Below are 24,510 nucleotides of genomic sequence, written 5' to 3'. Positions count from 1 at the left end.
TATACTATGAGCTGAACCTACCCAATAGAGCGGCTGGCATATACTTTGTACTCAATACAATTTAATTTCTTGGAGCCAAATGGCTTCTCAATTATACAGAGATACAAGGGCTACACAAGTAATGAACAAGATGAGTGAAGGGGCTGTAGTGATAAAAAATTGGTTTCTTGCAGTTTTATTAAAGAAGACTGAGATAGTATCCTGGAAAGTGACCTAGCAACATCCATACTGTCCACTCTAGTAATGTGGAGTTTGATCCTTCCCTCCATTCCGTGTTTTACCTCCCTCAGTAATGAACATAAAGTCAACATGATAGCCAGAGTGTGATATGGTAAATTCCATACTGTAGCAATCTTCTTCGGTAATAATAGCTAACAATAAACAGTGTTCTGTTTTCTCCTACTCTTATACTTAGAAATGACCACCATTTCTTTCATACCACCATTTTCCATTTATTAGCAATAACAGAGGAAATACCAATAGCACCAATTCAAAATGAATCCACATGACGTGTTTTATCCTTACAGCTGTAATAACTAGTAACTAACATGGATTGGAAAGCACTTCACAAATGTAAAAAGTGCTGTACAGATACATTATAATTATCATCCATTAATAAATTAGCCCGATTCTCCTAGTTCAAAAGGCACGTAAGGTCAGATACATGGGCTTCAGTGGGGCAAAATGATCACAACCTACAATGTAGCAATGGTTCACATGTGTTGGCAACAAGTTTTACCCCATGCAATCCTGCAGAGCTGAAGTTACACACCCTTCAAAATATGGGAGAATGAAGCTAAAAGTAGACAATACAGTTTTTTTAGATTTAATGCTTTTTTAAAATAAGACTCCTATTTCTTCTATATTAATGTTTAAATAGATAATATAACTAATAAAACTTCTAAATTGTACATTATAACAAAATTAAAATGCTTATTTAAGGTAACAGTAATTTTATTATTTTCTATGAGCTGATATTCCTCATATCATTAGAATTTCAAGGCATTCTGCAACTTCAAGGAGGTCAGATTGGTAAAATTTGTGCTTGCATACCCTCGAGAATATTTTCAGTATTAATTCCAAAATTGTTACTAGAAAAAAACAGCTTTATCCATTCCCTTGCCAGCAGGCGTCTTGGCAAGAGATGGCTCTTGGCTAGACCATAAATAAAATTCCTTGAATCACCAATATCTTGATTTAAGAAAGAAATTTTACTGTGTCTTTCATACACAAAAGCTGGTTAACAATGGTTAAAAAAAAACACTACTCCACTTTTTCACAGGTGTACAAAAGGAAATATAATGAAATTACATTCAACAATAAAGCTTAAAGTTCACTCTAGGTAATAGTTGCATTAACATTCACATACACAAGCACAGAGTAAGTATATTTCAGGAGTCTTATAATAGCATACAGCATACACATGGGAGATTGATTTCAGGTAACATCATAGGTGTTAGTAAGATTAGCAATTCAGAGTGTTATAGAAAAGGAGAACTAAACCAAAGAGAAGGTGTAGGCTAGCACACCAAGACAAATCACAGGATTAGAAGATTGAAAATTCTGCTCACTGTATGTATGAGCAAACAACATTTTTCTTCAATTTCTGGGTATTGATATAGTTAGAGAAGGTTGTGTATTCAAAGTGCACATAATTGATTCTTAGAAAAGAGAGAAAGATCCTTTTATTTAATAATTAATACATGCAAGAGGCAGCCCCAGAGTGACCTGAAAGAGTAAAGCTGTGATTGGCAGGTGGCCGATATATAATACAGATGTTTCAGGCAATTCTCTTAAAGCACTTCTGTAGCAGCAATGATCATTTAAATGGCTGTAGACTGAATTCTCTTTTGAGGAGAGTTTAGGGGAATTGTACTCATATTTCTCTTTATAGATTTATAGTTATAGACTTTCTGTGTTTTTAATAAATCTATCAAACAACAAACAGCATAAGGTGAGGTGTTGGGTTTTTTTTTTTTTTTTTTGCTTTTGCTTTTGCATATGTATTAGTGGAAAAGGATCTGGCCTTTTCACAAACATGTGTGCAAAAGAATTTTTAATAAAGTGAGCACAGGACATATATAGAAAACACATCAGATCTGCTTCTGTTGCCCTGGCTGGCCCTCTGTTAAACACTGACCTGTTGGCTTGTAGTATAACGCAGGTTTTAAGTATAACAACATCACAGCCAACAGACTTTGGGACTTCTAAAGCCTTGTCAGTGGGGGTAGTTTTGTCTCCTAGAGAGTGGTCGCCACCTCTTGAATTGTAAGATTTAGAAAGTCTGGTCCCTTTTAGTTTCACATTTCCCCTCCAGACTGATAACTCATGCTGTTTATGTGCATTTGTTTCCCAGCCCTTTTTGTACCACCTAGCCTAATCTGGCCCATTCCAGCCAATGTCTGGCACTCTCATACCTGCAGTGGCCACAAACACCCAAGCTGCTCAATCTCAAAACCTTTCAGCCTGCCCTGCAAGTGTCATCAAGACAGGATCCCCGGAGCACAGGGCAGAGAGTCCAACCTCTCACTGGCGGGGCTGGGAAGCCTCTCCTTTGCGGCGGAGGAGAAAGGAAACTTGGGTCTGCTTTTTAGGTTCTGAAAACAAGCCAGAGTGGAGAGAAAGAGTTAACACCAGACTTAGTAAAGCTTTAAAGACAAAACCCGATAAATGAGATCTAGACAGACACAGGGAACTTTCTGCAGATGTCTGAGGTCTCTAAGAGGGCTCATGTAGATAGGAAAAAGGAGCAGGGAGTTGCTACATGGGAGAGATTTGCCATTATTAGAAAAACTGGCTAAGTGGCTTTTTTCCATTCGATGACCTCACTGGTCACTGTTGTCAGTCGTGCTGTTCCCTTTCTCTTTTTTCTCCTGGGTCTTGTTACCCTTCTTCTTTTTCTTCTTTTTCTTGGTCTCCTCCTTTTTGCCGAAGGTTATGAAGTCACTTTTGTCAATTTGGTTGTTAGTAGGCTCCTGCCGGATGGAGATGATTGCAGGAGATCCTGGGATAATGAATTTGTCTGGCAACTCACCCGGACCGGACTGTTTGGGGTTGCCTGGTCCATATTTAAAGGTCCAGCTGTTGCTGTTGACACCAGCACCGACTGGGGGTGACACTTCTCCTGCCTCTGGTTCTGAAAGAAAAAAAATAATGAACTAGTAACAGGGTAGACACATGTCCTTAATGCCACACTACTTGTAGAGTATAGGAGAAGCTACACAGACAGGCTGGACCCCCCAAAATCATGGATTATTTCTTTGAGCCTGAAGGCAAGGCCAGTGCTTAGAAATAAGTAGGACAGCAGATTTTCTCACCAGGATGTCCAGGAATCTAGTTATCTAGTAACATATTTTTGGTTCTTTGTAAACATTTTCCTAAAGAATATGGTTGTGATTATCTTGCTTGGAAATGGGACAAGAAATACTGGGTTAAAACAGAATAGGCTATTTTAGTGTATGGATTAGAGAAAATTTTGGCTACAAATGTATTTTGATGCCTGCTCTGTCTAAAACAGAAGATAAATTAGATGAATCAATTATTTGATTCTAATTTTAATAAACTTGAGGGGTGGCGGGATGAGCAGAGAAGTAGGAATAAGTGGGGGTATAGTGGGGACATTATACAGTGAAAGAGGATGGAATTCTGTTGTAAATTGCTCCTATTTGTTTGGATAAAGCATTGGGAGCCAAATGTACTTTCCAAATCAAGTTGCCTCCCTCAATGTGCTCACAGTCTAGTTGGGACATACACTTAGGCAATTGTAAATCAATTTAATGCATGCACAAACAAAGGTTGTATAAAGTATTGTGGGACTCCAGAGGAGAAAATTGTTAACTATACTTGAGAAAGTTAGAGGATATTCCTGAGGACAGGTGAAATCTGCACTGAGTCTTAGGAAAATGATTATGCGTCCACAGGGGTCTTCGATGCAAGACTTTCCCAAGAGTCCAGTAGGAAAACACACCATAAAGTATATCAATGACTTCTGGAAGAGTAAAAATCAGAACTAGAGAGGAAGAATAACAGACTGTCCAGGCAAAGTGATCCCCAGGGCCAAGACTTTGGAACCCTTTCACATAACAGTAGTTCTTATGTATCTGCTGCTTCTTGGTGGACAGGTGAATATTCCAGCAAATAAACTGTTTATGTTCAATTACAGTTTGGGGTGTCTACACCTGCCATTTCCACTTCCTCACTTCCTATCACTTCTCAGTGTAATCTAATTTGGTGTCCCTGAGCATTATTTTTCTTACATTGCTCATGTCAAGTTCACTATATTATTTCCAAAATTAATAGTCACATTTTAATCCTCATCTTATCAAACCTCTATCTTAGCAGCATTTGCCGTCTTCTTCTTCTTCTTCATTCATCTTCATCTTCGTCTTCTTTGTCTTTGTCTTCGTCTTCATTTTCATCTTCTTCATCTTCCTCTCCTCCTTCTTCTTTAAGAGAAAGCATCTCACTCTGTTGCCCAGGCTGGAGTGCAGTGGTATAATCATAGAGAACTGTAACCTCAAACTCTGCACTCAGCAATCCTCCCACCTCAACCTCCTGAGTCGCTAGCACTACCAACGCGTACCACTGCTCCCAGGTAATGTTTTAATTTTTTTTTTTTTTTTTTTGCAGAGATAGGGTCTCATCATCTGGCCTCAAGCAATCCTCCTGCCTTAGCCTCCCAAAGTGTGTCAACCTCCTTTTACAACATTTATGTCTTACGAATTCTTTGTCATATAGGAGAACAAACCCCACAGGTTCATAGTTGGACTCCAGTTACAAAAGACATTAAAAAGAAAAAAAAAAAACAAGTTTATTTATATTTATATCTCTGAGATACACGGGAGTCACCAAGAGAATGAGAAGTACTCCAAGAGATGGCTTTGAATTCTAGTGTACAGCAACTTCAACAAAGAACAGTGAATTTTTAGAGAACTACCAAGACAAAGGAAAAGGACTTTGAGTCTTTGGGTGGCTACTTGGCAGGAAGCAAATAAATAGCATATTAAAACTAGTTACTAAAGTTTGTTAATGTAGATTTCTCTGGTACCATCGCCAGGCCTACAAGAGTCTAATGTTGTCTATAGTGGTTAGCCTTTGTTCTCCCTGGTGGTATTGGTGGTAGGAGGAGCAAGATACCTTTTATCTTTGTAAATCTATGTTCTTTTAGGAAAACAAAGGACAGAGAGCTTTCATGTATCTGCTTCTTCCTAACTGCCTTCAGCCTCGAAAATTCTTCATATTTTGGGGAGGCACATTCTGGTTCCCCTGTAGTCAAAACATACTGTCTTTTCTTTGTCATTGTCCTTTGCCGGATCCTCCTCAACCTATGTGTTTAGAGCTTCCTTGGGTTTGGCCCAAGACTCACACTTCTCTAATTACTTTCCAATCTCTCCTTTTGGGATCTCAGCTAAGTCGGTGGATAAAAATACCATTGAAATATGCTGATGAGATGCAGATTTATATCCAAAGCCCAAATATCTCTCTGTGCTCCAATCTCATGTATCAAACTGCTTATCTCATATCTCCATTTGGAGGTCTCACGGGCATCGCTACTAAAGGAATCACAAACCAAATTCTTCTTTGCTATCATCTATTCCTTTCTAAATTAGTCCAGTTTCAGTAAATGACACCCCATTTATCCCATTGCTCAAGCCAGGAAGTTCTGAACTATTCTTCATCTTTTTCTATTCTCTTCTCTATTCTTCACTTATAATACATCATAAGACCTGTTATTTCTGCCTCTGAAGTACATCTTGACTCCATCCTCTTCTCTCCAGTTTCACTGCAAAACTCCTGTCCTCAGGATACCATTATCTCTTATGTGAATTATAGCAATGGCCTCCCCCATATTCATATGCCTCTCTCTAATCTCCACATAGTAGGCAGAGTCATCTTTATTCTTTAAAGTCTTTTCTCTCTTTTTAAAATTTGAAGTATGGCATACATATAGTAAAATCTTTTAAAAATAGAAATCAGATTATATCATTCTTCTGCTTAAAATTATTCAAAGATTTCTACTGCCTTCAGAAAAAAAATCTAATTCCTTACTGTGGTATATAAGCCCTCGTAAAAAATAATCTGATGTTTTTGGCTGGACAAGGTGACTCATACCTCTAATCCTAGCTCTCTGGAAGGCCAAGGCAAGAGGATCCCTTGAGCTCAGGAGTTTAAAACCAGCCTGAACAAGAGATAGAGCCTGTCTTTACTAAAAACAGAAAAATTAGCTGAGTGTGGAGGTGTGTACCTATAGTCCCAGCTACTTGAGAGGCTGAGGCCAAAGGATGGGCTGAAGCCCAGGAATTTGAGGTTGCTGTGAGCTAGGCTGATACCACAGCACTCTAGCCTGGGACAAAAGAGTGAGACTCGGTCTTTAAAAAAAAAGGTTTTTTTCTTCTCCAATCTCATCATCTTCAAATCTCCCCTTTACCAACACATGCCTTTCTTTCAGTTCCTCAAATGCCCTTTAACATTGGTTGGTTTTTTTTTTTTTTTGCTTTTATTTTTGTTTTTAAGAAAAGATCTTGCTATGTTGCCAAAGCTAGAATGTGTAGTTATTCATTAGGGTGATCGTAGATACTGCCACCTGGAACTCCTGGACTCAAGCCTCAGCCTCCTAAGTAGCTGGAACTATAGGCACACACTTTTTGCCTCAAGATCATTACACCTATGGTTTCCTTTTGTCTTGAATGACCTCTTGTCCGTGCTTAGCGTGACTTCTCATTCTTCAAGTCTATGCTTAAATGTAAGCTCCTCATCGCCAGGCAGCATCCCCATCACCAGTTAGTCACTGTCACTATAAGGTTCACAAAGGCAAGAAATCTGTTTACTCACCAATGTGTAACCAATGCCTAGCATAATTCCTGGCCCACAACAGATATTTAATAAATATTTGCTGGATGGATGAATGAAAAGACCAATATAAGAAGTGGTGCCCACTCTTTAGCAAACCAATAACTCTCCACTGACAGTAATGCTTGTATGGTACTAAGCCTGCTCCTTAGCACAAGAGCTCAATAAATGGTGTCACATATGGAAGTTACACATGTATATGGTATAGCTAAGGTTATATAAGGAGTAGGAAGGCAAAATAGGATATTGCAAATTCATTGCAGGCAGTGGGGAGAGGCAGCAAGAAACTTTCCTCTCTCCTCCAAACCCCTTTCCTTATACCATGATCCCCCGGCACAGCTGGCACTATGTTACTATGAAGATGAACAATAAATATTTTTCCCTGAGATTCATTTCCTTGATCTATCTAAGATAATCAAATTTGCAACTAAACTCAGCCAGAATCTGCCTGTTTACCTTTCAAATACAGGCCCTGTTCTCTAAGAGACTGAGACAAAATTGAGAAATACATTTAAAAGCCTCTGATTTGGTGCCTAGAATTGGGTTTCAGCACCACTCCACAGTCATTTAGTTGCCCTCACAGAGCCCAGGATGGAAATTTTTCTTTAACCATAGCCAGGACTCTACATGAGACCTAAGGACTGTCATCCAGAGACTGCAGGGACCACAGATATCTTCATCTTGCAGAGCTAAAGGACATTCGTGGTTGTGCCTATTGGCAGAGGGAGCCTTTCACAGCAGGACTACCAGGAGTTAATTGGCTTCTTTCACATGTCACTGAGCTTCCCCAGCCTTTGCAGGGAGTCTTGGTTATATCTGACTCAACCTAAACTCCAAGAAGCAATCAGCGATCTAGTCAGGTGAATCTTCCACTTGTCCAGCTTCTGCAGAGCAAAACAAGATGTTTCTTCAGTCCCTCACAGGCCACTGGGCCTAACCTGTTCTAGTTATTGCATAAGCAAACATCTTTGAGGGCTCAGCAGCATCTGAACTCATTCACAGCTTACGGATCCAACCAACAACATTTACTGACCTCCTGAAAAGGAACATTTACTGAGTTCCTTTTGTCTAAGAGCACTGAAGACACTTGACTGACTTTGCCTATAAAGTGTTGTGCCACTGAGGCAGAATCAAGGAGGATACTCCCTTATGAAGAAGATGAGAAAGGAAGAAGCACATTTCTGTGCCCCCTGTCCCAGCTGGGGGCCAGTCCCAGCAAATGGTCAAACAAGGAAATGTCTGCTCTTAGTGCCACCTCCTTTCCCTTCTCCTGGGATTTCCCACAAGTCCCCTCCCTTTTGCTCCCAGGGACCTAGCTCACCCTCAAACAAAGACTGAGATGTCAAGACCTACAGACTGGATCTATTAGAACCTGGAATGAGGATTTCAGACCCACAGCAAGCTGGCAAGGGTCTGAACCTTTAGGAGAGCCCTTTCTAGACATTCAGATTACAACCCAATAGTACTTAAAAGTTGTTTGGGTTTTTTGGTTGTTCTTTTGTAGGATTGTTTGTTTCTTTGTTTGTTTGTTTGCTGTCCTTGGCAGACCAGAAGGATTTAATAGGTTTCTTTGGTGTTTGTTTTGTTTTTTTTTTTTTGAGACAGAGTCTCACTCTGTTACCCTGAGTAGAATACCATGGCATCATCATAGCTCACAGCAACCTCGGTCTCTTGGGTTCAAGTGATACTCTTGCCTCAGCCTCCCAAGTAGCTGAGACTACAGGTACCTGCCACAATGCCCAGGTAGTTTTTTTTATTTTTAGTAGAGACCCCTATTTTTAGGGTATCCCTCTTGCTCAGGCTGGTCTGGGGCTCCAAAGTTCAAGCAGTCCTCCCACCTTGGCCTCCCAGAGTGCAAGGATTATAGGCATGAGCCACTGCACCTGGCCCAGGATTTGGATTTAATAGTTTTAATAGAGTATGATCATAAGTATTACAAATGATTATCTTTTTATTTTCTTCTTTGTTTGTTCTGGCCAATTTCTTCACAATGAATAGGGATGCATTTTAAAATCAGAATAATATATATTTTTATAAAAACATACAGATCTTTATTTTATCTTTAAAAACTGCCATCTGGAAGTAGCTAGCCACTACACCTTATCCTATAATTCACTTTTGGCATGTCCCTTAGGCATTGCCAGGGGTCTTTTCACAAAATTCTCAACTTTCCCTTTGTACATTAAACTAATCCTGGCTGCCTAAATTTGTGTACTAAGAATGATTGGGCCGAAGGTTTTGCCAATATAAATGCCAGGAAAAGTCCAGAACATTGTGAAGCAAATTCCAGGTTTGTAAATTCACCTTCAACCCCCATTCTGAAATGTCCTAGACAATCGCTCAGGTCAGGAGGAGCTTTCTGACTTACACTGATTTTCCCTGACAGAAGAACATAAAGTCATTTTGGCCAGAGATACTACTACTTTCAGGAAAACTCTCAGAAAGGCAAGGGCAGAGAATATTGGAGGATGTTTAGTTTTCTTTTCCTTTTTCCATCTTGCTTTGTTCTTCATTCTCCAGGGCCTGGTCCAGTTGTATCACTTACTAGTGCATAGTCCTAGGCAATTTATATAACTATCTCTGAGCCTCAGTTTCCTCATCTGTCAAATGGAGATGATCGCCATCCTGTCTACATCACAGGGTTATCAATATAGTTACCATTTACCGTGCCCTTCCTATCTGTGGCGTACAGAGTTAAGCAGATGTATATGCAATGTAGTTTTTGGTCCTGACAAGAACCATATGAAGTACATATAGTTAATGTCTATGTCTGTGTTATAGATATGTCTGTCTTATAGATGGTGGGACTAAGGTCACATGAGTACTCACTGGTGGAACCTGTGACTCAAACCTACACAGTCTAATTCAAGCTATGAGACACATCCTGAGCTATATAACAAGGTTCTTTGAAAATCCTAAAGCATTACAAAATTGTAGCAATTATTATGGTTATTACCTATTTTGTTACCATTTGAGAGACACAAAATGCAGAAAGGAACTGCTAAGCCAGAATCAGTTGTAAGGAGTAGAGGTGGGGGAAGGGTGCGGATGCCGCCCAGTCTCCAGGTTTCAGCCCCGCCCCTTCGCTCCCCATTCATCCCTTTGTTACTAGCTCTGGGATTTCAGTACTAAGGTTAATAAAGAGCTTCCAGAAAACCCATCATTTTGATTAAGGCGGGGGACTATCCTGCCAGACAGCACTCTGGGGCTGCCTACCGCCCACTTTGCTAAATCAGGGCAGCCAGCAGAGGCTCTTGAATGATTACAGCCGTTTCCGGTCCAGCCAGATAGCTCCACTGGACTGCTCTTTCCCCTGGCTACGCAGGGAAATGTCAGGGTAGTGAAGGCTCAGCAGGCTCTGGGTTTGCAAATGAACATCCAGGCTTTTTGCTCCGGTACACGCCATCTCTCCTTCCTAGTTTCCACACGCCACTCAAGCCAGCCAGCCACTGCAGTCAGCTCCAATTTCGTTTGCGTTTGTGCCTTCTTGGCTTTGGGCAACCATTTTCATTCTCATTCTCTCTCTCTCTCTTTCTCTCTCTCCCCCACCACCCATCCCCCCTCCTCTCCCTCACCTCTCCCTCTCTTCCCCCATTCTTTCCCATCGCCTCCCTCCTGCCAAAGTTTGGTTGATTGTAGAATTAGAGTATATGATGACCCTCACCAAAAGGCAAAACCCATTCACCATCAAACCGCTGAAAGACTTGATGGTATTAATAAAACAGCTCGCACTTCCTCCGGTTGTTTGCAGATCGGTGCACAAGCTCCGCCTTCCCCCATACCCGGCCAATCCTTTATGAATTGCGTAAAGCTAATCTGAGTAATCACAGCCCACAAAACGTAGGAGAATCGTGGTCTGAAACTCAAATCCTGTCCAGGATGGGCGAGAGGGGAAAACTAAAGCCACCTGGGCTAGCATTGCCATTATTTCCCTGCTGCTTCTTAGTCTTTCAGTTGACAGTGGAAAGAATTTTCCATGGAAACAAGGGAATATAAAAATATACCCCCTGTTCTATGTAACATCTTAGTCTCTGTAATCAGAATACCTAGGTTTAAACCTGACTACATCATGTCAATTACGTGATGTTTAGCAAATCATTTGATATTTCTGGGCCTCCGTTTTCATATGTAAAGGAGATAATAGTATCCCCCCACACACACACAAAGGATTGTTACAGGATTAAATGTAATTATCCTTATAGAGCACATGGCATAGTGACTGGCACAAAATAAGAACTCATTAAATTTTACTTGTGAATAAGAGCAGCAGAAGATTTATTTGTTTAAGGACTATTGATTGCTTATTTTGGCTTAGACAGGTTTTTGACACTTTGCATCTATGTTTATTTAAATTAAATTTGCTTAATTAAAATTATTATAAATTTATTTATTCAAATATATATTTAAAGAACATATACTTCATAGATAAGAAATATGAAGGCTTAAACTGCAACAAGATGATTTGTCCTGAACCACCCAAGGATTTGATAATGACAGTGAAAAATTGTTCTCTTACTGATTCCCTGACTAAATAATCAAATTTTTTTTTTTTTTACTTATGAAGCCTTGCAATGGGAGAGGAGACCAAGTTGAGGTCAATTTTTGGTCCCTCCAGTACTTGAGAAGAACGTGTGTGTGTGAGAGAGAGAGAGAGAGAAGGAAAGAAAGAGATATGGGGGGGCTGATTTGATATCACTCGTCAGAGGCTGCTGGAGCTGCTACTTCTGGCTGTTTCACCCTCTCTGGGTGGGATGAGTTGATGTAGAAGAAGATTTTGTGGCTGTTTGGTAGTCCGGGCCACAGCTGGGCTAATTTTCAGTAATCTTGGAGCGGAAGAGATAAATACACTTGGCATATTTTTAAAGCCACAGCTCTTGCTTTGTGCCCAAAATAACTCTGCCATTTCTAGGGTAAGAGTATAAAGACACCATATGCTGCAAACCAAGATTCAAACACTGGAATGGCTCAAATGTTCCTAGCTCTCCATAGTTAGCTAAAAAAAATGATAATAATAAAAAATCACATTTCTTCTTTAACATAACCCCTCTCAACCCAGGAGGGATCAGTCTGCATGGTTTTCTCTACCTTATTCCCTGGTCATTTCCTGGACCTTAGCAACTAGGATCTAGGGAGGGCAATTTCCCTTTATAGTCTCTTCTCAAAATATCCCCTAATCAGTCAGCTGTTATATCCAAAGGGTAATTGAATGTTTTAAATGTAGATTCTGGGGTCACACAGACTTGAATTGGAATCTCACCTTCACCATTTATTACCTAACCCTCAGTGTGTCTCTTGGCCTTTCAGCTCCCATTCTTTCATATGTAAAATAAAGATAACAACCATTTAATAGGATTCTGAGTATTAAAGAGACAAGGCTTACAAATCATATAAAACAATGTCTGCCATGCCAAAACTTTGAAATAAAGAATGAGTATTATTACTACATAGTATTCCTAAAGGAATTCCCAAATGCCACTTTATCTATTCCTACAGTACTTCCAGAAACTTTCTTTTCCAAGTACCTTCCTTCCACTGGGTTCTGTTCCTCCCAGGGATCACTGAAGACTCCCAGCTGTGAAGTTTCCCAGGCAGGGGTGGGGAACCGGAGGCCCTGGGGCTTTCTGGATCCTTTCCACTAAATCCAAATTTTACAGAACAAATCCCTTTATTAAAAGGGGTACAGCAGGGAAAGATGAAGCTTTTCTTGCCTCTTTTGGTGCTTAAAAAAGAATAATCTTGAAATTAGAAGGCTGCATGTTCCCCACCCCCAGAGGTGGGATGAGCCCTCTGAAGAAGGCAATGAAGGAGGCTGCTTAGAACTGGTAGAAAGCACTTTTGGACTAGGTATCAAAAGCCTTGGGTTCAAATCTCAGCTTCATCACTCTGCTTTCTAGTATTTTTTATGATAATATTTGGTTGACATTGACTTATAGTTTATTCATCTATGAAAAGGATATTAACAACAACCACCTCCCAGAGGCATTGTTATTCATTCAACTAAACTTATTTATTGTTTACAATAAATGTGACATTATGCAAAGAATTAGTAATGTGGATATGAGTAATATTAGAACAGGTACCCTATTCTCAAAGAGCTACAATGTAGACAAGTAAATGAATAAATACAATAATAGTTTTAAAGAAGAAACAAGGTAGAGAAACTCTGGCATAAAGATGGCATTAAAATTTGTAAAGATAGTATATGCAGTAGTTAAAAGCACAGCCCCTAAAGCATAATAGCCCTGCTTCAGCTCCTGGTCATACCACCTACTAGATGTCCTAGGGACCTCAGTTTTCTAAGCAGTAAAATGGATATAATAATAAATTTACCTCTGGTGGTGGTATTCAAATTAAGGAAATTAATACTTACACATAGCACATAGGTTATGTGTTTAACACAAGTTAGCTATTACTATTATTATTCATAAGTAAATTCTCTCCTCTTTCTGCCCCAGTATTCTTAGGGGGCTCAGTGATGGTGTCACTGAGCTAAGCGACATATAGCACTATCAGGAGCTGGAGGATCAGAGGGAGGTATATAACAAGAGCAATCCAACTCCAGATAAGAGAATGCCAATTTGATATTGTCAGACCCTATAAAGCATTGATCCCACTTCTGGAAATATATCCTATACAAATACTATTAGGCATACATATGTATAAAAATGTGTATTGCATTGTTTAAAAAACATAGATGCTACTAGGAAACTGGATAAATAAATGATAAGGTAGGCATACAACATCGTACTATGTCCTTACTAAAAAAGAACGAGGCAGGTCTATAAATACTGACTTAGAAATGTGTTAAAATACATATATACTACACACACATACATATATACTACACATGAATGGTGTACTAATATGCATAACATTATCCCATTTTGCTTTCTCAAAACCTATATAGAGTCAGGTGTTGCATAATGACATTTCCGTCAATGACATACCACACATATGACAGTAGCCCCATAAGATTACAATACTATATTTTTACTGTACCTGTTTTATGTTTAGATACATACATACTTACTACTGTGTCACAATTGCCTATAGTATGTAATACAGTAACATGCTGTACAAGTTTGTAGTCCAGGAGCAATTGGCTATACCTTGTAGGTTTATATAAGTACACTCTATGATGTTCATACAACAAAATTGCCTAATGATGCAGTTCTTAGAACATCATCTCCTTTAAGCAGTGCATAAAATCTTTAAAACAGTGAATCAAATATAAACTTTGCACTTTGGGGCTGGGTACAGATGTTCACACCTATAATCCTAGCACTTTGGGAGGCTGAGTTTGGAGGATCACTTGAGCTTAGGATTTTGAGATGAGCCTGAGCAAGAGTGAGACTCCATCGCTACTAAAAATAGAAAAACTAGCTGGGAGTGGTGACACATGCCTGAGGTCCTAGCTACCTGGGAGGCTGAGGCAAAAAGATTGCTTGAGCCCAAGAGTTTGAGGTTGCTGTAGGCTATGATGATGCCACAGCACTCTACCCAGGGTCACAAAGTGAGACTGTGTCTCTGTTTCAAACCCCCCACCACCAAAACAAAAAGGAAACTATTCACTTTGGGTGATAATCATAGTTTCAATAATGATGTCTATGTAATTTCATTAGTTGCAACAAATGTACCACCCCGAGGCAGAATATTGATGGTGGGGAGGTTGTATATATGGAGAAATGTGGGGCATTTAGTATCTCTGTACTGTCCACTCAATTTTGCTGTGAACCTAATACTGCTGTAAAAAGTAATGCTGATTAATTTTTAAAAATTGGATAATATACATAAAATCATTAACAGAGATTACCTAACAGAAGGACAGTGGGACTGAAGGAAATAAAGCATATTTATGCAAATAATTTTGTATTATTTAATCTTTATACCAACAATGTAATTCTATTTTAAAATACACTAATTTAAAATTTATGCTTATAAAAATTCTGAAGATACACCCAAAACTATTGGTAGTAGTTACTTCTGGGAAGTGTGACTGGAGGTAAGGAGTGAGGCACTATTCATTTTATTTTAGTTCTGTATAGATTTAATCTGTTATGATTTTTATTTCTTTATAATTAAATCAGAGAAAACTAAAATGAATACTAGCCCAACATGGCTCATAATCAGCTGAAGCAAAAAGTCTTATTCCAGATAGCCTAGACCCAGGATTAGCTATATAATTTTTTTGCAGGGCCTGGTGCCAAAGGAAAATGGGGAGCCCCTTGTTAATAAGTTACTAAGAATTTAAAGATGGTGACAGCATAACATGTTACCAAGCAGGGCCTTTCTAAACCTGGGGCCCCATGAAGCCAACCTTGCCTGGACCTCAGAGGTCATGCTACGTTCCACCTTTCATAGGATAACATGACACTGAGTTCTTCCCAAAGGTTTCACACTGTCTGCCCCACTGAAACTGTGTGAAGCATGATCCTTTCACCCCACAACAAAATGGCTTCAGGCTTTGATTGGGTTTTCAAACTTCTTCTCTACCCTCCCCCCTTCACTTTGTTATAATCTGTGCTTCTCAAAATTTGGCAGCAATCCCAGCTCTGCGTTGCTGTGTCACTCTCGGCCTTGAGCAACCATTTCTAGGGAAGTAGTGAGATCCCTGCATTGAGAACATAAAATGGAGGTGCTGTCAAGCACAAGAGCAGAAGGAGGGCGAGATAACAGGAGAGCCCTCTCTACAACCACTACTTTCCACTCTGTGTGCACTTCAATTCCATTCCACTTAATCTAGCAAAAACATTTTGAATCCCATTTACTGTGTGCCAGGCATGATGCTAAGTGCCAGGAGTATCAAATTCAGTAGTAATAGTTCTGATAACATTTTTGATTGCTTACCATAAGCTAAGCACAGTCCTAAGAATTATGCATGCTTTATCTCATTTAATCTTTACAATAGCCTATAGTCTTTTCTCTTTTACACATTAACAAATCTGAGGCATAAGTTGCACAATTATTTCATGATATGACAGGAATTTAAGGCATCATGCTGCCTCCCTTAAGAAGCTAACATAAGACAAAATTTAAACAAACCTGCCCTTCACTTTCTACATTTTCTCAGACATGATCATGCCAAGTCCATCGGAATTGCCCACTTCTTCTTTTAAAAAATGCAGCATTTACCTTCTTTTTTGATTTTCCATTTCTAGACACTCAAAAATTTCCAATTCGGCCAGGTGTGGTAGCTAACTCCAGTAATCCTAGTACTCTGGGAAGCTGAGGCTGGAGGATCCCTTGAGCTCAGAAGTTTGAGACCAGCCTGAGCAAGAGGGAGACCCCATTTCTACTAAAAATAGAAAAATTATCTGGATGCTATGGTGGGTGCCTGTAGTCCCAGCCACTCAGGAGGCTGAGGCAGGAGGATCACTTAAACCCAGGAGTTCAAGGTGACCAGCTTACTTTATGTAGGGTTTGTGTTGATTACAACATAGGTAGAATCTAGGTTCCATTCTGAACTGACAGGTTCTGGTTGTTTGTCCCAGCTTCCTTCCCTACCCATGCATGACATTATTGTGGACATCATAACATTTTCATGTAATTTATGTGTATTTCTGCTTTTGCCACTTGATTACGAGGTCAGGTTTGTGTGATATTACTATTTAATATTATATTTGCATCACCTAGAACAGAGCCTGGATTGACATAAGTGTTAATACTTGATTGATGAGTATAGTCATGTGCTGCTTAATGACAGGGACAGGCTCTGAGATATCCATTATTAGGTTATTTTGTCATTATACAAACATGGCAGAGTGTACTTACACAAACCTAGATAGTACAGACTACTATATATCTAGGCTTTTGCTAGAACAGCCTGTTGCTCCTAGGCTAAAAACCAGTATAGCGTGTTAGTATCCAGAATACTGTAGGCAACTGTAACACAATGGTAAGTATTTGTATATTTAAACATATGTAAATATAAAAATTACAGGAAAAATATACTATTATAAACTTATGGTACCACTGTCATATATGGGGTCCACTGTTGACCAATCAGTGCATGACTGTATGTACAAAGTTGCAACCAAATTCTATATTGAAGCCAAGCCAAGGAAAGCACCCTTGGACAGGATATTATCTACTTCACCTCTTTGCATGTGCGCGTGTGTGTGTGTGTGTGTGTGTGTGTGTGTGTGTGTGTGTGTGAGAGAGAGAGAGAGAGAGAGAGAGAGAGAAAGAGGTGGGGGGAGGAAGAATTGGGTGAGGATTTTAAAAGAGAAAGTTGATAGTGGGGGTTAATGGTGGAATTCTAGGCACCTGGCAGAGAAGTGTTTACTGCAGTGCCTTTCAAATTATAAACATTCAGAAGGCTACTATCCTGGAGGCAAGGTTACGACCCTGAGAAAAGACCAAAGAAGGTAATTTATCTCTCTAAATCCCCAGATTTAGAAAGAACAGATCTAAAAGTTCATCCTCTGTAAAGAAATTTCCCAAAGGCAAATACTTAGAATCAATTTACACTTGTTGCAACCGAGGAAAATTGATGTGACACTAATCACTGACTCAACACAGCCCTACTGACTGCAGACTGCAGGGATAGCAGTTGGATGGATATCTTGGTGGCATAAGAAGCCCCAAGGAATGCTGGCCTCTAGGAAAGGTCTTTCATTGGCCCCACAGCCTAATTATTGTCAGCCACATGAGGGGTAATTTAATCTCTAATCAGAGCTGCTGAAAGTGTGAAAAGCCTTGGAGGAAATTAGATTGTTAGAATCTCAGGGAAGGAGTTAGTAAAAGACTAGGTTGCTACACAAAATGCTCCTACAAGCAAACAAATCCTGAGATAACATGTGATATTGGACAATTAGGTTCACAAATTCATCCTAGAAAGAGTGCTACATACCTCATTGCTGAATATCAGTATGGTCATCTTCAAAGTACTCCCTGTGGTCATCTGGTGATTGTAGGAATATTCAGCAATGAGATATGGAGCACTTTTTTTAGGATGAGTTTGTGAACTTAAGTGTCAGACCTGGTATGTATCCATAGAACTGGCCCCAAACCACCCTATGCCCTGTCCTCAACACAAAAACATTATTAAGGAAAAGCAGGTGGGATTTAGGAATACTGGGGGAAGTTTTGCCCACATCTCAAGCCCTAACACACACATACATACCAATCAGGCTTTCAACTTTCTTCTTTCTCCTCTTTAGGGAAGTCCTAGATATACATTTAATCTGTTTTCACCCAGTCACAGATGCTAGATACAGACAATCTAAGCAATATACATTGCCCCTGTCTGCTGGCATCATTGTGTACAATGACTTTTCCACTGGCTCCCATGCCTCCAAATTGATTCCTTCTAGATTGTGAATGATCCAAAGAGTACTGTCCTCTTCTGTCTATTCCCAACTCTCAGAACAATACTCTTAAGCCTGGCACAGATCTCTAAACCCTTAACATGATAATGTAGAGGGAACTATTTTTCTTCTCTCTCTACATTTCCACCTCTGCTGTAAGAGAAGGTAATGACCACCAAGCCAACACTTCTATCTTTTGAGGGGTGTACTAGGAAGAGAACTTCTCTTTTTTTATTATTTCTTAAATTTTTATGTGAGGCTGCAACTATCCAAGCTCAGGTTGGCTGGAACTCTTTCCAGGAACATTGAAATGGTCTCCTAACTGGTCTCCTTTCTCCTCCAGCCTCTACCTGTGCTGAGTGATGAATTAATTAAATCCTGATTGATTAAAGCACATTTCCCCTCCTGTCATCCTCTTTTATTTTTCCATACAGCCAGTTTATATCAGAGGCAGGTTTTCAGTCCAAGCCTCTGACTGCAGATTATTTTATTTTATTTTAAGTAAATTTATTTCAGGCTAATTTGAGGGTACAAGCAACTAGGTAAAAATATTTGATTTTGTTAGGTCGAGTACCTCTTGTGGTTATGTCACACACACACAAAAGGTGTACCAAACTCCCCACCCCATGCCCATTCAGTGAGAGCACCCTGTTTTCCCCTCCCTCATTACCCCTCCCCCCAACCTGAAATGAAATGAATTTTTCACCTATGTAGGTCATCTACTGGCTTCATATTAGTATTGAGTACACTGGATAATTGCTATTCCATTCTTGTGATACTTTACAAATAAGAAGAATGTGTTTCAACTCTATAGGAAGAGAACTTTTATCTTTAGCTCTACTTCCTCACTTACTCTTTCCAAGAAGTAAGAGTAGTTTATTTAAGCTCCCTGAAAGCCTGACTTTAAGTAAATCATGCTTCTTGATTGAGCAGAGTTAATGTTGACAGTCACTGTTCTTTCGTGGTATATCATCCTCCTCACCAAGGGAGATGTCTACAGTTCTAGATTTTCCACTCTTGCATTTGGTAAGTAAAAGGCCCTGTCATGTTCTCTAGTCTAGACCATCTTCACTAAAAATAAAGCTGATTCTGAACTTTAATCCCTTAGTTGACTTCTTAGGTCTTTTCTTAATTAGTTAAGATATGGAGGGAAAAGATAATTTTTGTGGAAAACCAATTTTAATTTGTTACAGCAGTCTAAGAAACTAACAGATTTGGTAACTGAAAGTGGGGTGCTGCCTAAAGGTGTGGAAGTGGCTTTGAAATTGGACAATGGGAAGAGACTCAGACGAATTTAGAGGATCATGATAGGAGTCTAGATTACCTTAAACAGACTGTTAGTGGAAATATGGATGCTAAAGGCTCTATTAGAGAAGACTCAAAAAAGTGAAAAGCATACCTAAACTGTCGCGAACAGATTTTTGGTACAAATATGGACATTAAAAGTGCTTCGAGTGATGGCTTAGATGGAAATAAGGAATACATTATTGAAAGGAAAGTAGATCCTTGGCTTAGTGGCAAGAACATACCTTGATTTCAGCCTAGTGAAATACATTTTAGACTTCTTACCTCTAGTACCATAAGATGATAACTTGTCTTATTTTAAGCTATGAACTTTGTGGTAAATTCTTACCGCAGTAATGAGAAACTAACACAGAACCCTATAGTTGGCCTGGAAGGCATAGTAAATAGTCTTGTCCAAATTACCAAACTTCTCCCTTCACCTTTCATGGTGGGACAAAGTATTAATAATACTTAAGTAATTATTAAGTAATTAGTAATATATTAAGTGTACAGGGCTCAGCATGAGGCAGACATGGGTTTAAATACTTCCTTTGCCATTGTATTTTAAAATAAATTCAACAATTATGTATTAAGCATGATTGTGTGTTAGACATCTTGCTTGACGCTGGGAATATAATGGGGAGCAAAAAATATTTACTAGTTGCATGAATGTAAGAAAGACACTTAATTCTTTATCTGAAATATGGGAAAAATAACATACTTCTCTCTTAAGGCTGCCTAGGTATGCAATGCATGTACAGTGCTTTTTCACAGTTCTCAATAAATAGTAACTATTTTTAAGTCTTTTCTCTTGTGTTCAGAGACTATTTCTACAACTCAGGAGGCAACAGTATGGGTTTTAAAGACTTTAGAACTTGACCAACAAAGACCCTCTACTGGAACATACACTTCAAATTTTTCACCTCAGGATGATTTTTTGCTAAGAAGCTTTAGCTGAGAGAAGAGAATTTCTGTATATCTTGGCTCATCATCAAACACAGAGCCAAACTGACAGCCTCAAAGTTGTCCACCACAGGGCTATTTACATACCTAGTGATGCTCTTATTCCTCCCTAAATCTGGACTCTCTGGCATGCAACTTTGTGTGCATCTACTGTATAATAAATCACTCATACTAGCTGAGGCTTCTAGCCTTGCCACAAGCTGTTAGGATACTCTTCTGACTCCGTGGTACTTATGGAAACAAAGATGCAACAGGTGTATTCTTGGATAAGACAGTATCTGTAACACAGAGTCCAAAAAGACAAGAAAGAAGATTTAGGGAATGTCATCTCACTATTGAGCTTAGTCCATGATGCCACTTAGAGCAACAGCTCTGGACATAGGATTGGTCCAATGTCAGAAGTAAGCTCAAGCTGGTGGACTTTCTGGGACCATTACCAACAAACTTGCTTGTTTAGACTTTCTGTACAGGAAAGGCTTTGCTTATTTTTAAAGTTTGTTTGATTGGCTTTTATGTGTAAGGGTAGCTGTAATCTAGAGGTTCAGGATACATTGTTGGAGATTCAGCAGACAAGGGGCACAACTCTTTTTTTTTTGAGACAGAGTCTCACTATGTCACCTTCCGTAGAGTGCCATGGCCTCACAGCTCACAGCAACCTCAAAATCTTGGGCTTAAGCGATTATCTTGTCTCAGACTACAGGAACCAGCCACAACACCCAGTTATTTTTTTGTTGTAGTTGTCATTGTTGTTTAGCAGGCCCAGGCTGGGTTTGAACCCGCCAGCCCCAGTGTATGTGGCCGGCACCCTAACCACTGAGCTATGGGCACCGAGCCACAACTCTAATCATGATAAACTTTTTATCCCTCTTTTTTTGTGGATCCAAATTTTGTTCTTTAAAGTTACCCTTTCATACCCTAGCCTATGCCTCTTGAGTCTAACTTCTACAAAGCTCTCAATTTCCTGTTTTAATAGTAGCACAAACACCTTTTTTAGCATTATAATACCATCTTCAGGACAGACTTCTCCCAATCCCTCAGATATACACATTTTAGGCAGGGCTGTTACTGAGGAAGCTCTTGGTCTTACTGAGATAAAAATGAACCCATATCTATCTCTGCCCCCTTTCTTTGTTCTGATTGTGGGTAATGAGACTCTAGTACTGAGAAAGAGAAAAGCCTCTTCCAATTCACACGTTCAGTTCCAAGATTCCTGCCAATGACCGATTAGGACCCTTCCCTAGAGGCCTTTGGTCTACCCCGTGTTTGACCTGAATATGGTTCTTGAGATTAGGCAATGATTTTCTCAACCACAAAGTTGACTGCCTCTGTGAAGATAAATTTTTCAAGTTCCTTTGGAACCTGGGCTTAGTTCCCCTTAAACTGTTTGCCATGAAAGACCCTTGCTGTCACTGGGATAGGCTTTCACTTCTAGTTTATTAGTATCAGTGAGGCTGAGGGCAGGGCTTCCTGAAGCCACAAAACTTAAAAGATTACAAACTATCTTCCTCCTCTCCCCTCAACCCAAGTTATAATGAGGACTTTCTTGTTCAAAAACCTTCCAGAAAGAGTTCCAAGCTTACCGATTCTAAATAATTCCAGCAATCTTTCCCACAGAATGAAGTGAAGATTCTCTACTTCCTATTTCTTCTTCCCTATAAAACTCCCAAACACACAAGTAGCCCATCATCTTTGAGCTGAATTAAGGTGGCAGCTTACTCTGAAGACTGTCATTGCCATTGCCCACCCCCCCCCCCCCGTTGGCCTTTTGTGACACTAAGGTCTCCCTAGCAGAAACTTGAATCTCCTTTTCGATAAGGGACTAAAAAATTCAGCCATAAAGAATGATGTACAGAGAAAGCCACAAGGGAGGATAATTCAAAAAGTCCTGTTTCATGCAACATTTTTAAACAAAAGAAGAATAAAGTGGATTAGGTTTCTAAGATTAGTAAGGTATATTCAAAAGTCGTTTCTCGGGACAGAGTTTTCAGGGGCCAGACTATATTGCCTCAATGTAGTTGGCAATACAGCAGTAGTACAACAATCAATGATAACTGAAGAAAACATAATGAGCCTCCATTCCCTGACCCTGTATAAGCCAGTTCCTCTGCCTCTGTGGGATATGAAGGAAACTGCAGGCTAAGAAAACAGTGCTTGTTGTACTTTTCTCCTCACTATACCCTCTAAAATATTTGTCCAGGAGCATACATCTGAGTGCACATGAGATTAGACAGTTTTCAGGACAAAAATGATTTCTGTTGTAGGCACTGTTATGGAAGATAATCTTTTATTATGTATTACAGCCCCAACCTTAACTATATTCTTCCCGGGGCTACCAATCTGGGGAAAATTGCTGTAAGGGCAATGAGAGAGGTGTAGAAAATACAGGGTAAATAAGGAAAGAACTATGTCAGTATCTGTTCACTAAACAGAAATGTTTAATTTCAGAAAAACCCAGGAAATTTCCATTCCAGTCTTTTATTTATATGACCATTAAAAATGGAAGGGGCAGGTTGCTCCCCCAAGAAGAAGATGAAGAAAGCCAGGAATGAATGGAGCCAGCAAAGACTTAAGCTTCATGGTTTCTCCTAGGTAGAGGATGCTAATCCCCCCGCCCACACCACTTTGCCCTCTCCCTTCAGGCCAGTCCAGAACAAACAAATTCTTTGCACATTTATCATAAAGTACAAAGAGAACTCCAGCAAACATAATGAGCCTCACTCCCCAAGAAAGCAAAAGTGCATCTTACAAGGACTTACTTTCCTCAGGTGGAGATCGCTAAGCCAAGCTGGCACTCCTGGGCCATCAGAAAGAAGGTGAGAGTAAAGGATATGGACAGGAAGGAGCTGTCCCACTCACACAGATCCCTGATCTCATTTTTATTCCTAATAAGGATATGCACACACCTCCCAGGACTGTCGTTGCCATGACAACAGCAGAAGTTGAGGTTGAGCAGGTTAGTGGAACAGCAAGCTTTCTAAATTCTCCAACAAGGCCTGAGGCTGCACTCACTCACAAAATGGAAAAATTCATGTTGACAGTGTTCCTTAAGAGATTCCAAAAAACCTAAGAATCATGATTTCTTTCTGGGAAAGAATCAGAGATGAAGTCTCTGTGTAGTCTCTCTGCAGGGAGTTGGTTTTCACAAAGGCGGGAATCCCTAACACAAATAAGAACACAAATGCCCATGTAAAACTAGGGCACATAAACTGTGTCCATTTTCCACAGAGTAAAAGGACATGGCAAATGAGGGCAAAAGTAAGTCCCTAAGGAAACAGAGAAAAGCACTTTAAAAAAAAAAATCTTTTTTATAACAGGTCTTCCCACAGAGACTCCTTGGAACAATTTAGGTCTAAATTTTAAAGTTGAAGGACAGATTCATACCTTTGAAAAATCATTAAAAAACCCTACATTTAATAAACAGTTATTGTTCTGCAGGCTCGGTAATATGTGAGCATTACCTCATTTAATTCCTGCAACTAAGGTAGACACCACTGTTATCTCCACTTTATAGAGAAATAAAAGGAGAATCAGAAAAGTTGAGTAATGGTCCCAGAAATATATAATTGCTGAGTGGCAGAGGTAGAATTCAAAAAAGGGTCACTGACTCCAGAGCTAGAGCTCTTAGCAATTATCTCTCTGGTATGGGGAAAATCTCCCTGTTTCTTGCAATAGTCATAAACAGATGCCTTCCTTGCATGCCTCTAAAGATATTAGACAACCTTGGTAATATTAACTCTATAATAATTCTTAAACTTTAGGGTACATAGGGATAACATAATAGGCTTATTAAAACACAAATTGCTAGGCCCCATTCTAAGAAATTCTGATTTGACAAGTCTAGGGTAGGGGCCTGAAAATTTGCATGTCTGACAAGTTTCCAAGTATTGTCAGAACTACACTTTGAAAGCTATTGTCTGGTGAGGTGCTCTCACCATGCCTCATTGCCTTAGTGAGTTCCCCTATCTAATTAACCTTTTACTATTTAGTCCCAGATCCCCTAGGGTCAAGTTTGACAAGCAGTGCTGTGTTTTGGAATACTCCACACTCTTTTGAAAATATTGAGTATCTACAACTCTAAATATACTATTGCCTTAGATAAGTCCTG

The 24,510-nt window shown here is 39.6% G+C and overlaps 1 protein-coding gene across 4 annotated transcripts in view; it reads right to left on the bottom strand.

Annotated features, from left to right (window-relative positions):
* Positions 1 to 431: 431 nt before the first annotated feature.
* LOC128569335 (protocadherin alpha-C2) overlaps positions 432 to 24,510 on the bottom strand; it is a 181,865-nt gene continuing 157,786 nt past the window's right edge. For all 4 annotated transcript variants that reach the window (XM_053567513.1, XM_053567514.1, XM_053567515.1 and 1 more), the window contains exon 4: positions 432 to 3,136. In XM_053567513.1, the coding sequence (XP_053423488.1) occupies positions 2,826 to 3,136 (311 nt within the window). In that variant the 3' untranslated portion in view covers positions 432 to 2,825. The remainder of the gene's footprint in view (positions 3,137 to 24,510) is intronic.

Source organism: Nycticebus coucang, chromosome 17, assembly GCF_027406575.1.
Source record: "Nycticebus coucang isolate mNycCou1 chromosome 17, mNycCou1.pri, whole genome shotgun sequence".
NCBI lineage: Eukaryota > Metazoa > Chordata > Mammalia > Primates > Lorisidae > Nycticebus > Nycticebus coucang.
Note: the sequence above shows the minus strand (reverse complement) of the source record. Positions and strands in the feature narration are given on the sequence as shown.